Here is a 15,688-nt window from a genome sequence, read left to right on the forward strand (position 1 = left end):
CAATTTGTGCTCAACATGTCCTAAAGATTGACTTGTCAACTAATTGGGGTCACCCACTTTTTTTGTCATGTCAACAAACTTTATACAAAATAAAATATTGTGTCTGCATGCTTGCTTTGGATCATGGACCCGTTGTACATGTACATGAGAACATCAGAGCTACAGCAAGAGTTGAGCTGGTGCAAACTTGGAAATTCAGGTAAAATATTTTTGTTCCTTCAAATTTTAAAAATTAATTTTTGATTTCTCTTAAAAAAAATTGTTTAGTCTTTCTATTTTAAAAATATTTATTTTTCGTCTCTCTAAATTTAAAATGCTGTCACTTTTTATTATAAAAGAGTTTTATTTATTTTAAATGCAGTAAAAAAAAGTGTTTTAGGTACGTAGTATTTTAAAAAAAAAGGTGCAAATGATTTAAATAATACTTAAAATAAAAATGGATATTTCAAAATTAGAAGATCAATCAATAAATAAATATTTATAGAGAGACTAAAAATAAACTTTTAAATATTTAGAAGAACCAAAAATATTTTATCATGCAAACTTTTTATATCGACCCTCGATTTTTTATTGTTTTCATTTAAGCTGTTTGAACATGATCGAGTTACATGCTACCCTAAAAATGAATGAATGCATGCATGAATTAATTGTAGCATATGTTTGTTCTAAAACTAAACAACTAACATATATACCATTTATTTGCACTTTGCATCGTCTTGTAAGTGTAAATGTGTAGTACTGCTAGCACTCTAAGTGTATATTTTAATTAACACTTTCAATGTAATTTTGGGTATTGAACGAATTATTTTTTTTTAAAATCTTTATATCTTTTTAATCTTATGATAATTTAAAAAGAAATGTAACGGTTATTTAAACATGTACTTATTTCCATTATGATAGTTGAAGGGCACCTCCCCTAGCCCAATGCATGGTGGAACAAAAGTGCATGGTACACATTTTTCTCATACTTCTAAAAACTTATTTTCTTTAAATAAATAAACTATCATAAAAAAAACGCTTTGAATTAGACGAATATTTGTTTGATCAACCATGTGAATAATAATAATTCTTTAAAAAAATATTATCATCATGACTATATACCCCAGAGGGGATGATGACCCAAACAATAAAAAGTCAGGATTTGGTAATGCAGTTGTCTCGTCCCATCATGGAATGGTCTTGCTATGCTAGGTTGGCAATGGGTCTTTCAATAAGGACTTACTGAAAAAAGAAAAAAAAAATACCTTCATTTTTATTATGGACATGTGTTATGTTATTGAATATAGATGCAGTACACTGTTAAGAATAATAATAATAATAATATTTTTTCATCATAACCTTGGGAATCCTATGGTAACCTTGTCGACATGCCAAACAATGTTGGAAACGAGGCATATTAGGATTCGGATTAGGAAGAAAGAAAGAGATATATATTGGCCATTGGGTTTGTAAAACAATTATAATCTAGTTGTATACTTGAATTTGTTTTCCTCATGTTCTAACTATAAACACATTAAAATGATTTGATCGAGCACGTTTTGTATAATAGTGCTAAATATAATTTGATATTTTAAATATTAATGAAACACTTTAAATTTTATGAAAGTAAACGCTTTTTGTTCTCAAGTTCTTGCTTAGAATGATATCGCACTATTAATTTGATAATTTGACTCATGTATAATTATAGTAACAATCCAAGATTTGGATGGTGGTGGTTTTTCTTGGTGGGAGAGGAAAAAAGAATGATCAATTTTTTTTTTATCTTTTTATTTTGAGGATGAATGATCAAATTTTATTGAATCACACTGTACATACTATATATTGATGATTTTATATTAAAAAAATGATTGCAATTGCGCATGTGTACAAATATGTCAAACATTATTTGATATTTGTATTTAAAAAATTATTAAGAAAAGTTATATTTGTTTTTAATCTCTTTGTTTTGAAAGTTAATAATCTTTAACTGTTGACCAAAAAATATTTTTAATGAATACACACATACAAAAAAAGCCTATTTAGTTCTAATTATTTTGCCATCCTGATTCATTTTCACTATGGGTGTTTGAAATTTGTATTGTGCCATTATCTAACGTATATGCCATTGTCTAAAGTAAATATTTATTCAAAATGAATATGTAGGGTGTATTTAACATTATATTAATTAAAAATACGTCATATTTTTAACTCATTTAAAATGACATATAGCATTACTCATCTTCTTTAAATATAACTAGCAATATATTATTGATAAGTTAAGCTGTTAGCATAGGTTTATAATGTTGATATTTGAAAATATTTTTTATTACATAAAAAATATATTAACAAGGACAAATTTAATGATTATATAATATTCACTTTTTTTTTATTAGAATTTAATAAATATGTACTTCCAATAAAAATATACTTATATTTTTTTATCCATAAATATTAGTTATTAATTATTATTTTTTTGTTAGCTGATTGAGAAAATTGAACCCAGGACATTTTTTTCATCCTTCTTCTTTTACCACCAAATTAATTGTAATTCTCAAAATATGTTTACATTATTAATCAATTAAAAATAATTTGTATATAATATTTAAAGTGATTATTATATAAAAAAACTTTCAAATAATACAACCATTTGTTATTAGATAATTAATAAACTTATCATATTAATCAACCATTTTGTTAGTGTAAAAGCTTATCATATTTATATATTATTTCTATTAATATATACATTATTGTAGTGTGTAGCTAAATAACGAATTCTTCTTCCAATATAATGGAAAGAGTGCATTAATAAAGAGGTCCAGCATGCATTCTTGTTTTATTTAGAGTGTTGTAATTAATAACTCCACCACTCAGATCTAGTTGAAAAAAATATGATATAACCAAAACAGACATGGGTCGATTTTACTATTATCCCTAAATCTGACCCCAAAGACATGTCGACCATTCTCATTGAGGCTGTTGGACATTGCACACGATATCACATGTCAATATCGAGTAACCTGTTTGAGTTTGACAACTACCGTATCTAGTGATAGATATGTATGAAAGGCACATATTTGTTTGACTCCTAGTTCATTTAATTTTTTTCTTTCTCTCTATAATACTTCTATTTCAAAAATATCATTTTTTTTATTGTTTACAATGATATATATCATATGAATAAGAGTGTTACAAGGTGCACCCAATATTTATTATGAAAAGTCATAAATATCCTTATTATTTTTTTAAAAAAAGCTTTTCTTCTTTCCTATTCTATGAGCTTTTCTTCTTCTCCTTTCTTCCTCGAGTCTCTTCGTTTCTTTCTTTCGCTGACGACCCTTTCTTCCTCCTTCCTCATTCTTCCGCGAGCCCCTTTGCTTCTCCAGTGCGAGGTGGTTGTTCTTCTTCCGTGCAAGCTGTTGCTTCTCCTTCCTTTGAGTGCGCTTCTTCTCCCGCGAGGTGCTGCTCTTTTGTCCTTCATCGAGGTAAGGTCTATGTCCCTTTTGTTGTTTGTTATTGCTTCCATTGTTGCTTCCATTGGTGATTGCTTAAGTATTTAGGTCATCCACAGTAGAGACAAGTTAGGACCTAGGTGATCCGCAAAAAGGGTAGATGATCCGTAAATTGTGTTTATGTTGTGTTGAACTTGTGGATCACGTTGATCTGCAGGAAGAAAAGATTGATCCGTGTGCTTCATGCGGATCAAGTTGATCCGCAAGAAAAAACACATATTTATTTGACTTGTAGTTCATTTAATTTTTTTTCCTCTCTCTATAATACTTCTGTTTCAAAAATATCATTTTTTTTATTGTTACCATATGAATAAATGAAAATGTTACATGCATCTAAAATTATTCACAGGAACGAAAGGACTCTTAAGTCATTGAATGGGTAAATCATCAAATTGTGCAATGTACTTTGTTGGCGATGCTTACAGTAATCCCTAACTTAGTCTAAAATAAGAAACAAATGGCAATGCTTCATTGACGAAACAATTAATTCTTGATGTCTCCTCATGTGAAGGGAAGAGCGTATTGTTCTTTTTACCGAAAAGGTAGGCATTATATAAGAGAAATGTGTCAACCCATGTCAAGTAACGTGTCTTGCACTTCAAGTTTCCAACTTGTCCGTAATAATAGCATGGGCAGAATTAAAATACAATAACTATTGTATTGTGTTTATGTTGGAAAACTCTTGTATTATTTTTAATTAAATTTATATGTTTATGTTAATGTTAATCAGAATCAAGATAATAAGTATTAAAATGAAGTTCATGTTAATGTTAATTTATTTCCAAAATTTATAATAATAACATTACCAAGCAATTTATGCATAATATAAATTCTAGTTGATTTATAATTTAAGATTAGACGGAAATTAAATTATTAAAAATAATACAGCTAGCTGTTTTCTTTTTCTTTTAAATTACTTCACGGTTATTTAAATTATATGATAATTACCGATTATCAGTTACCAACATATATAATATTTTATTAAAAAAAATAAAATTCACTTTCATAATCTATATGGCTGGAGCGTTATTCTCCTAACTTTCGGCAGAATACTTTATTTCAGAGTATAGATACTTTGTAATGATTAGAGCACTACTTGAAGAAATAAAAACATTATTGATCAATACACCTAATTACACCATATTTATTTTATATTTTTTTAATCAGCAAATAATATATATACATATAAAAGATATATTTTATAAGAAAAAATATTTAATATAAAAATAAAATAATTAAATCGAAATCATATAATTAAATATGAATAATTAAAATTTAATATAAAAAAATCACATAACTTTTAAATAATATTAAATATTAATCGTTTATGTTTGATTATAGAATTTAAATTTAATTCATTTATTCTTATATAAGATTTTTTTCTCTTATATATATATATAATATCCATAAATGTACAATTTTATAGATAAATATTAAAAAAATATTAAGCATGAAATAATACAATATTTAAACGAAATAGAAAAACAAAAGTGTGCAAATATATAATAACAATATTCTAATAACATTATAACAAATAAACAATGGTATATACAATATTCAGGTAAAATATTTAAACAAAATATAACATTTATGAATATTATAGAAAATGAATTTGGTGTGATTAGATGTATAATTTAAGATTAAGATTGATCGATAAAGATTTTACTATTTCAAATACTACACTAATATATTAGAGAGGATCTGTATTCTTTACTTTGATGGAAATAATCTTCATTTTCTCAGCATTGACATTATCACGACAAAAAATCCTATCCATTAATTCATTAAATTTTATTATTATAAAATGAAAGTTTTAAAAATTTAATGGTAACATTGGAATAGTACATAAGGTTGTATTACTGCCGAGGATTCACTCCCGTCTTTCAACTATTTTTTATAATGATAGTTAGACAAAAAAAGTTCAATTAAAAAATAAATATAAGCTCAAACAACTCAATTGAAAAGAAAAATTTACATATTTAACTAAAAATACCAAAAAATTCACGAACCTACAAAGTAATTTAATTTTTATTTTAAAATAAGAATTAAGTGAGTTAGAATTTTGAAAGCTCATTATTTTTCTAATGGAGGCCAGCAAGCAAACATCATGCCAATAAAATAACTAAGATTTGAAAGCTTAATTTATTAGACTGAGAATAAACTTTTAAATTTGAATAACTTATAGGTTACCTACTACTTTATTAAAATCTTGTATAAATTACCTACTAATAAATCGAGACGTGATTTAAATTCACTGTTTGTTTGGATTAAATTCTATTTTCTTAATCAATTTCAATTTTACGTTAAAGGGTAAAATAATACTAGATAGGTATTTCTATTTTTCTAAATTTTCATCTTGATTTGAATTGCATTTTGATAGCTATCTAAACATACTAGTACTAAGCATTACATTTTGCGACATATATGTCCAAATCTTATTAACTTTAAATTAATGCATGCAGCTGTTTTCCTCTTTATAAAGTTGACTTAAAAAGCTGAAAAAGGAAGGGTTAAATGATCGGTACGGGGGTGACAGTATCATCTGGCCCTAGCTCCCCTCATTTTATGAGCTGTGACCAGAACAGGTAGGTGATGTGACTATATGCTTAGGAGTTAGGGGGGTTCCTTGCTTGAACTAGCAAGTAGCTACTCATCAAATTCATTTTATTTTTCCTTGCATGTTTTTGTTTGGATAAAACTTAAATTAGTTTGTGATTTTGGAGTTAGAATAATCAGTAACCCAATTATACATACCCTTTTTTCTGTGATTGTATTCTGACTCCCCAGCTTAACATTGTTATAGAAGTTGTATGTTTAAATTGTTTTCTCTATTAACATAGTTTTATAAATTATAAGCTTAATTTTACAAGAATAATTACTTATTTTTCTAGAAACATTTCAAAAAATTCAAAGAAATGAAAGGGTATTTAACTAAAAAGTGAACTAAATATTCATTAAATGCTTAGTGTTTATTTTTCATATAATATGTGTTAGTTTAATTTTCCATTAAAAACACGTAACATATAATTAATATTTTTTTCTGTATATATTTAAAAATTATGTCAATAAAAGATCAATATCATTCATGATTACAATCACATCAAACTACGATCACGATTTAGTACATGTCTGAAAGGATGATTTTTTTATTTATAAATTATGCTTTTAAGAAAAACTTGATTAAATTATATTATTTATATTTGAATAGATGTGAAAAAACATTAAATTTTTATATTGAAACAAATAATGGTTTACCATTTATAATCTAGACATACCCTTAATTCAATCTAGACAATATTTGACACATGTATTTGTTGGGTTTTATGTATACTCATTTTTCAAAGTCGTTGAACGTGACTTAAGAAAATTCATAAATTAACTGTAATAGTGTTTTGTTACTGTTTTTATAGACCAAATGAGCATATACTATAACTAGTTTGTAAAACACTTATTTGAGAACATCCTTGTAAACCTGTTTCAAAATTATATTTAAAACAAAAATCATTTTGTTAACTGATCAAGATTTTTTATAATCAATTTGAATTAATGATGTGTTGGTTTGTGTGAAAAGAAAATAGAAATAGAGAAAAACAAGTAATAAAGTGATATAAAACTTACTTTTACACTCTAAATGATGAATACCACTTCAACTTTAGCTAACTTAATAAATCTGGATCAAATTCAATATAATGTCATTACTTTGACTAGTATGTGTTTGTCAAACCAAGATTTCGTCAGAACATGTGTCATGCATGACTCCAAACTTTTATGGACCATATATATACTATAGTATGACTTTTGGTTCAAATTCTCAAAGACAGGCCTTGTGTACAGTTCCATAGATCAGTGGCAACACACACTCTTTGTGAGAATAATGTATTAAGATAATGCTAGCTGAGTAGACACAATGTTAGAGGCACGTGGGTGGAAGCTGTTTTAAGTCAGTTTAAATTTGGTGACAGCTAGGCATTAATTCACCCCAGCCTATACCCTAAAAGCGTTTTCTTCTTGTCCATAACTTTTTCTCATCTCTCTCCCCATTCTTGACCTCTATATAATACAACAACTAGTTGTTACTTGGAACTAACACACACTGAAGAATAGCAGCAAGTAGTAGCTCTTGACCCTTCTTTCCACCTTTTCTGGTCCCTCCCTCCAGAAATGGCTTCTAATTCCATTCTTCTTCTTTGTATCTTTCTTGTGGTTGCCACTAAGGTATACTTTTCTGTTCCACTTTTCTTTCATAATTCATACACTTATCATTTTCACATGTGCAGCAAGAGGGTGCATGAGAAATCATTTGATCTAATTTCTTGCTTTAAGTGTTTTTACTTTAACATGAATATTCACCATTTTGTTTATGTGCAGGTTTTTTCCTATGATGAAGATCTTAAGACAGTGGTATGTTGACTATGTTCACTCATACAAAAATTTTCCTTTCTATTTTGTTTTGTATCACTTTGATATTTAAACACCCTAGCTTATTGTAAAATTGCTTTTTAAATTTGTCATTATCCGTGCGATTTCTTTATTTTCTAAAGATAGGTCCAATCTAGCCAGCTTGTTTAATTTGGTAAATTCTATTGATGTTTGTTTCTTCAAAAAAAAAAGAAAAGAAATTAGCTGACAACGTCATGTGCTTTCAGTTTTCTATTCCTGTACTATATATGTACCATCGAAAATGCTTAATAATAAAATATCTTACACAGAGGAAACTTTAAGTATAAAGCAATGTGTAAAGAACAAAGTGAAAAATGTAGGGATATAGTTAAAAATGTAGCACATTATTTATTTATTTTTAATTTTTCATGACTTTCACTCCTTTGTTAACAAGGACAATCTCTACATGAGATAGATATGGAAGATATCTTAGACCAATCAAAGATATACATTCAATATTTAGTAAATAGACTACATCTCAAATGTAGAAGCTGTTGATGCATGAATGTGTTGACATTAGCATACATAAATTTTGTTGTTAAAAACGGCTAGAAATATGGCATTTTGGTACAGGTTCCTGCACCTGCTCCACCAGTGAAGGCACCAACTCTTGCCCCTCCAGTGAAATCACCATCTTACCCTCCAGGGCCAGTGACCACACCAACAGTTCCAACACCCACTGTTAAGGTACCCCCTCCCCCTCAGTCTCCAGTAGTTAAGCCACCAACACCAACAGTTCCACCACCCACTGTTAAGGTACCCCCTCCCCCTCAGTCTCCAGTAGTAAAGCCACCAACTCCAACACCAACTTCCCCAGTGGTGTACCCTCCTCCTGTTGCTCCATCTCCACCAGCTCCTGTAGTGAAATCAAACAAGGGTAAGTGTGTACCACATCTATGTCTTTAGTAACTCCTTTCCGATCTCTAATGTAATTAAATGAAATGATTCTGTCACATTTTTCTGCTAATTTAACTTCTACGTTATTTAGAAAAAAAATATAAAAGAAATTTGTATCACTTTTTCATTAAAAATAGGAAAAATATGTGTGATAAAATAGATAATGTTTTACAATTTCATTACAGAAATACTTTATATTTTATAATGTTAATATTTTTTATTTTTCACAATTTTTTTCTTCTTTCTTATTAGTTTTTGGACTTAAATTAAATAATATTTTTAATCCTGTCATGTGGGTTTTAGTATTCTTAATATTATTTTCTTGATTTGATTACTGTAAAATGTTTTAGTAAGGCTTAACTAAAACAGACAAAGAAAAATATTTCAAGAAGATTAAAATGGAAAAAAAGAATCTTATAATACATGGATTAAAAAATTAGTGAAGCCTTACTTTTGTTTTTCTTTTCTCTTTGTTACACGTCTTCACCTTGTTGTCTTTGTTATCCTTTTTCACATCTAATGATGGATGTGAGAGAAGAACCATGCATGGTCTTAATTGTTTATGTGATTAATGGCTTTAAAGTGTAGAACTTTTAAGTAAGATCAGTTGAGTTAATTAATGAAACATGGTCTTTTGTTTTCCAAATTTTTTTGTGGGCAGATTGCATTCCACTATGTGATTATAGGTGCTCATTACACTCAAGGAAGAAATTGTGCATGAGAGCATGCATAACCTGTTGTGACCGATGCAAATGTGTCCCTCCTGGAACTTATGGTAACAGGGAAAAGTGTGGCAAGTGCTACACTGACATGCTGACTCACGGCAACAAATTCAAGTGCCCATAGAAGAAGCCTAATATCTAGTAACTTACCTAAGCTTTTTTGTTAATCAAGTTTGAATCATGAGTAATGTGGTTTGAGTTGCTAGTGTATTTAATAACCGAGAGTGATAATCATAATTGTACAAGCTATCGTGTTAATCAAAATAGTCAACACTGTTTGTGTTGTCTATAGGATCCATTTGTGGTCCATGAAGAAGTTTATATTCATAATGATTAATATAAGGATGTATTGCTGTACGAAATTCAGAACTATAATTAAATATGAATATGACCTTGCTAAATTTGATTCTTTTTTGGGCACATCTTTTTGAGATCTTATCAGGTGGGTGAGATATCCTTTACTTGTCCTTTTGTTGGCATGGATTCAACCAATGGGGTCGCAATATTAAATCACCTCCATCTACCACTCTCAGAAATCAGAATGAATGCCTTGATTGAAATTTTATTGAGAAAATCAAAGCAGAATCCCTTAAATTAAAGCACTAAATTTCAATGGCTGTAACTTAAGCTATAAAAGGAAAAGTCCTTCCTGGTTGTGGCATTGGAGTAATCATATTATAAGTTACTTGGAAGTAACACGGTAGCTTATGAAGAAAAAGAACTTGTTTGGTGAGTAAAAAAAAATATTGATAAAATATAAAGGGTTTGGATAAGGGTAAAAGATTTGCTAAATAATTGTATTCTTAAGGTTTTTGTCTTGATAAATTAAAATATAAATTTTATTTATTAATCTTAGTCAAAAAATTTGAGTAAAACGATTTTGGACAATAGGTAAAGTATCGATTATTGCACCCATTATTCGATCCTCAAGAATTGAAAATAATTACAAGAAAGTAACATTCATATGTTTAATAACAAATTAGTGTCAAAACAAACAATAGGAAAGATTTAGATTTCTTATTTCGACATTTTTAATTTTTTTTTGTCTATGATGTTAACGTTTCTTTTGATTTATATGATGAATGTCGGTTCTAAGCATTAGGTGACGCTGACAAGATGTACTTTAAACGCATTGTCGGTCAATTGACAAGTGTACTATTTCGTTCAAGTAGTAATTAAATTGGTAAGATCGAATATCATATCTACATGAAATTTTTTGTACTTCAATGACGCATATTCAGTTTGTAAACAATTTTTAGTTGGAGTAAAGTGAAATGAAGCAACTCATTCATGTCATCAAGTAAACTATAATAATTTTTCTTAACTTAAAAACAAATGCTCGAAATAAAGGCTGAGTTTGGATCAAAACAAATACCAAGGTGAATATATCGGGGAGTTTTCTACTAATCTTTCTCTTGAGATGATTAATGAAGTTTTTCTCTATTTAACATTATCCGATAGAAGTAGAGTTGTCAAAACGTGCCAGTCCGGCCCACGTGGGTTGACCCACAACGGGTTGAGCTAAAAGTGATTGAAGTCTTCAAAATAAACATTCAACATTAAATACAAACATTCAATATTAAAGTGATTGAAGTCTTCAAAATAAACATTCAACATTAAGATAATTGAAATTTAAATGTCATAAAAAATAAACTTCTAAACTATTGAAATTGAAATTAAACATTAGAGTCATGAACTGTGAAATCCAGAACAACTTCCTTTTCTTTCTCAATATCACCATTAATTTCATCTACAAAGACAAAAAAATAAACAATATCAATAATAAGTCAAGTAAATAAAACAACACACTAGCAACAAACTAAAAATTATGGAAAAAGAAATATAAATTACTAATATCTTCAAAACCTTTTATCCAATTTTGGGTTAAAATTAGTGCTTGAACATTGGAAGGAAGAAGACTAGTGCAATACTTGTTTAGCACACGAGCATCAATGCTAAATGCCGATTCACTAGCAATAGTTGTTATAGGAATGCTTAACACCTCACATGCCAATCTACAAAGATTTGGATAACGTTATTGGCAGTCCTTCCAATAACTCAAAATATCCAACTTAAGGAAAAACTTTGGCTCAAGCGGTGTCTCAACCAAATAGAGATCTAATTCAAACTTATCATTGACATTAACATTTTGGCTCACATAATTGATATATTCCGATGACAATATAAGAGAAAAATTAAATAAAATAAATTGAATCATAAAATAATTAAACGAAAGACTAACATTATATGGATCATCCATCTCTTGATTTTCTTCTATAATGAAATCTTCCTCTACAGTAGGTTGTTGAGAACTTGATGTAGCTTTTTTTTTTCTCAGCCTTGATGCTCTGTTTTTCTTCTCACACACACTGCATCACTCTTGGTTTCCCTTTCTCTTCCAATTTTAAAGACTTTTGGACTTCTCAGATTACGAATGCGCGCTCAGCGAGCATGTCTCGTTGAGCGAGAGTTAGTAATTGGGCGCTTAGCGAATGTGGACGTGCTAAGCGCGAGAAGCGATATAGACTTCGCTGGGTGGGCTGGCTGCATGCCTAGCGCGCTGCTCTCTGACTTTACATTTTCTAGGGTTCTTCTTTCGCTGGGCGAGTTGGCTTCCTCGCTAAGCGGATTAGCCTTGCTTAGCTAATCTGGCTTGTTGAGCGAGCTCTAAAGTCGTACTTCCAAATCTTTCTTTCCTAAACCTGAAAATCCAAATAATAACAATATCAATCATCAAAATGAAGCGTCTACTATGTAAAACTCAAACAAAATCAGTTATATACAAATCTCACACAGCAAACCATAAAATTAGAGACACATTGCTACTTTTTAATGCATTTTATACTCTTGAATAACAATTATCACGCATGTTGCCAAAAGAGTTTGTGGTCCCCACTTTCTCTCTACACAGTAAAAGTCTTGTGTCAAACGCCAAAGCTATTAGACAATGGTTAGTTAGGATCTCTCAACGAATCAAAGAACTACAATCTACATAAAGTCTAAAAGATGTTCGTGTTAAGGTTTTCGAATCACAAAAGAGAATATTTTGAGTGAAAACAAACAAGCGTGTTGTAACGTTGTTAGTCCATTAGACGAAAAAACTTGGGCAAATTGAGTGAAACTAAGCTTTGCGTAGTCAACGAGTTTCATTGTATTCAAGCCTGTTGTGTAAACATTCTTTGAGTGATTAGAATACATTTTTCATCAAACACATTATTTGTGAAAGTCAGGAGTGACTTAATGACAAATAATACTTGAGTCTTAATCTCAGAGGGAGATTAAGTGTAGTGTCAAGAGTGGCCTAGAAAGTACTCGTATCCAGAAATAGCATAAAAAAACACTTGGTTGTAATCAAAGATTTAATCAGTGGAACCCTTCAAGGTTTAAAAGAGAACTAGATGTAGTAGGTTGAAGTGAACCAGTATAAAACCTTTGTGTTTTCATTTTTACTTTTATATGACTTGTTCTTTTCTTTAAGTCATTTCTTTAAGTTATTTCTACACTTTTATTTACATTTTAATCATTGACCACACATTGGGCAATCAATTCAGAATTCAATAACTCTCCTAATGAAGATTTAGCAGTTTCAAGCTGTTGAGCATCACCAGCTGCTTAACTAATTTCTTGTAAAGCCAGATAATGTTATTTTGCTTCTAGACAATCCTGTACCGGATTGATCACTGGTAGATACACATTTATAAACAATCTATTATTCATTTCTTATGTCCATACCATTAATTTTTCTTTTGCCTGAAATATTACTATAATTAGCAACATTGATAATTTATGGCCCGTTTTTTATAACTATCAGCTAAACAATCTAATCTATGACATTGTTATGTGATGTTGAATTTACAATAAAATCATAATTTTGTTGATAGACAATTTTTGTATCTCTCTTATTATAATAGAATCACAATTCCGTTATATATATATATATATATATATATATATATATATATATATATATATATATATATAACATAATCATGATTTTGTTGTATATTTTTTTGTCTTAGATATAACAACTAAAACACATTTTCGTAATAGAAAAAGGATGCCAAAAAATTACACAATGAAACACATTTTCGTGTACAAAATTCAAAAAGGAAATATATTTCTGTTGTGTAATTTTTTCGCACCCACTTTATGTACAAAGAGAATATGTTTCTGCTAGGTATTTTTCATGAAAAATTAATTGCAGAATTAAGTTACATTCTTTACTTTACTTGAATTAATTTTGATACAAATTATATTAATGACGACACACACTACATTTTTTTAATAGTAATCAAATAAATTATTACCTAAATTATCTTTTATTTAAATTTAAATTAATGATGACATAAATTACTCTTTTTAATTGTAATCAAAATAATACTATGAATTGATTTGATTATCAATAATACTTGAGCTGGGAAAGGCTCACAAATTACTGGGAAAATATGTTTGTAGAGGTAGAATGGAAGAAGCCTCCAACAGAAAGTTGAATTTTTACGTGTTCGCTTGCTCTATGCTGGGACAAATTACATGAGAATGGTGGAACCCCTTGCTATTGCTCAGTACTACAGAGAGGGGGGTAAAGATTATATGAAAGAAAGGTCTAAACACTTTGTATGGTTGGAGGATTTGTTGTTGAAGGAACAGAAACAAAAAGACACAGGCAATTCAAACGATACAAACAAAAAGAATGTGGAAATCATTTTAACTTATGATTCTTGCTTTTGGGCACATGTTGAAGAAGCTCTTCTTTTGTGCAAACAATTGGTGAATGTACAATATAGCGTGACTGAGAAGGAAGAGGCAACTAGGAAGTTGCTCGAATTGGAGAAGTATGTTTATAGGTTGCTCACGAAATATGAAGTGTCACCAGAGATTTTCCTGATGAAAAGCAGCTACATGACTTGGTGTGAAATGAGTATAAGGCAATTGAGAATATGGAAACTTCATATAATTCACCACTAAAAGACTTCATGAGGAATTGTTTAAATTTCTTTAAATTACTTTTATAATTGTCTATTTTGTTTTTATTTGTTTCAATGATGGATTAAAGTGATTTCTATACTTTAAGAGTAAATCACTTTTAATTTTCAGTTTTCTTGAAATTAATAAGTGATTAATTTCTGTTTTATTATATATTGTATTGCTGCTCAGAACAATTTGATTACGAAAAAATCATTATATTTTCTCTACATTGGATTATCTCTCTTCTTCTTTGTTTATTATATTTTTTCTGCTACAAAACTAACAAGAATCCTGATTATTATGTGCAGTATGCTAAGAAAACTAACAATTTCCCTCTTATGGCATACTGATTAATGAACGTCCGCATGGTTCAACAGCGTAAAATAAATTATGATTTTATTATCCTTTGCACGTTTCGAACTATTTTGTATTTTCTTTATTGATTTTGGGCTGGGACCTTGTTATATTACACCTGTTTTGTGTTGTTGTGATAGTGAAAGTTCTTGCAGTTGTCTTCAATCCCTTGCAAACCATTACTCTTCTTCTTGGAAATTTTAGTATGGAAGCTCGTTAGTATTAAAGTAATCTGAAAGGTCAATGTATGCATGAAGTACTGTAAAGAATAGATAAGCAAAAAAGAGAACAGAACACAAGCTTCTATGGAGGGAGAAAACTTTTATTCAGCATTCTTATGCATACATTTGGATAGAAAAAGTACAATGTTAAGTAAAATACCGATTTAGCATAGCCATTCGCCCAAAACATGAGTCATCTCCGATTCCAAATTTTACCTACTTCGGCCAAACTAAACTTGTTTCTGACATGAAAATATAAAATGTAACCAATTTAACTTCCAAATCTTGATCTAAACACCTCAAACTTTCCCTTTGAGTTACGTGTGTCTTCACAGTAAAATTTGACCATTAGGATTGAAATTATCTTTAATAAATCCTTGTGTCTCATTTGAAGTTCTTGACATACTTGGACAAAAATCTAAAACTTTCAAATTCAAAGAAGATTAGGCGAAAACTGTATGTTTTCTTGCTGAAGGATTCTCATATAAATACAATTTAATTACAAGACGTCAAAGGCGATTTTCAGTCCACTAAATTAGCTAAACTGTCATATGTACTATAGAGATTAACATTTGTTGTTTTATCAATTGCAATTTCACCA

The 15,688-nt window shown here is 29.1% G+C and overlaps 1 protein-coding gene and 1 pseudogene across 1 annotated transcript; both read left to right on the forward strand.

Moving 5' to 3' along the window:
• The first annotated feature begins 7,537 nt into the window (after nucleotides 1-7,537).
• Nucleotides 7,538-9,956, forward strand: LOC114399223 (gibberellin-regulated protein 14-like). The gene is made up of 4 exons (XM_028361360.1): nucleotides 7,538-7,703; nucleotides 7,857-7,889; nucleotides 8,502-8,805; nucleotides 9,487-9,956. The coding sequence occupies exons 1-4, from the start codon at nucleotides 7,650-7,652 to the stop codon at nucleotides 9,669-9,671; spliced, it is 576 nt and encodes a 191-aa protein (XP_028217161.1). The 5' UTR covers nucleotides 7,538-7,649; the 3' UTR covers nucleotides 9,672-9,956.
• A 2,458-nt stretch (nucleotides 9,957-12,414) lies between these two features.
• On the forward strand, nucleotides 12,415-15,086 carry LOC114400379 (annotated as a pseudogene).
• The last annotated feature ends 602 nt before the right edge of the window (nucleotides 15,087-15,688 follow it).

Source organism: Glycine soja, chromosome 19 (assembly GCF_004193775.1).
Source record: "Glycine soja cultivar W05 chromosome 19, ASM419377v2, whole genome shotgun sequence".
Taxonomy (NCBI): domain Eukaryota; kingdom Viridiplantae; phylum Streptophyta; class Magnoliopsida; order Fabales; family Fabaceae; genus Glycine; species Glycine soja.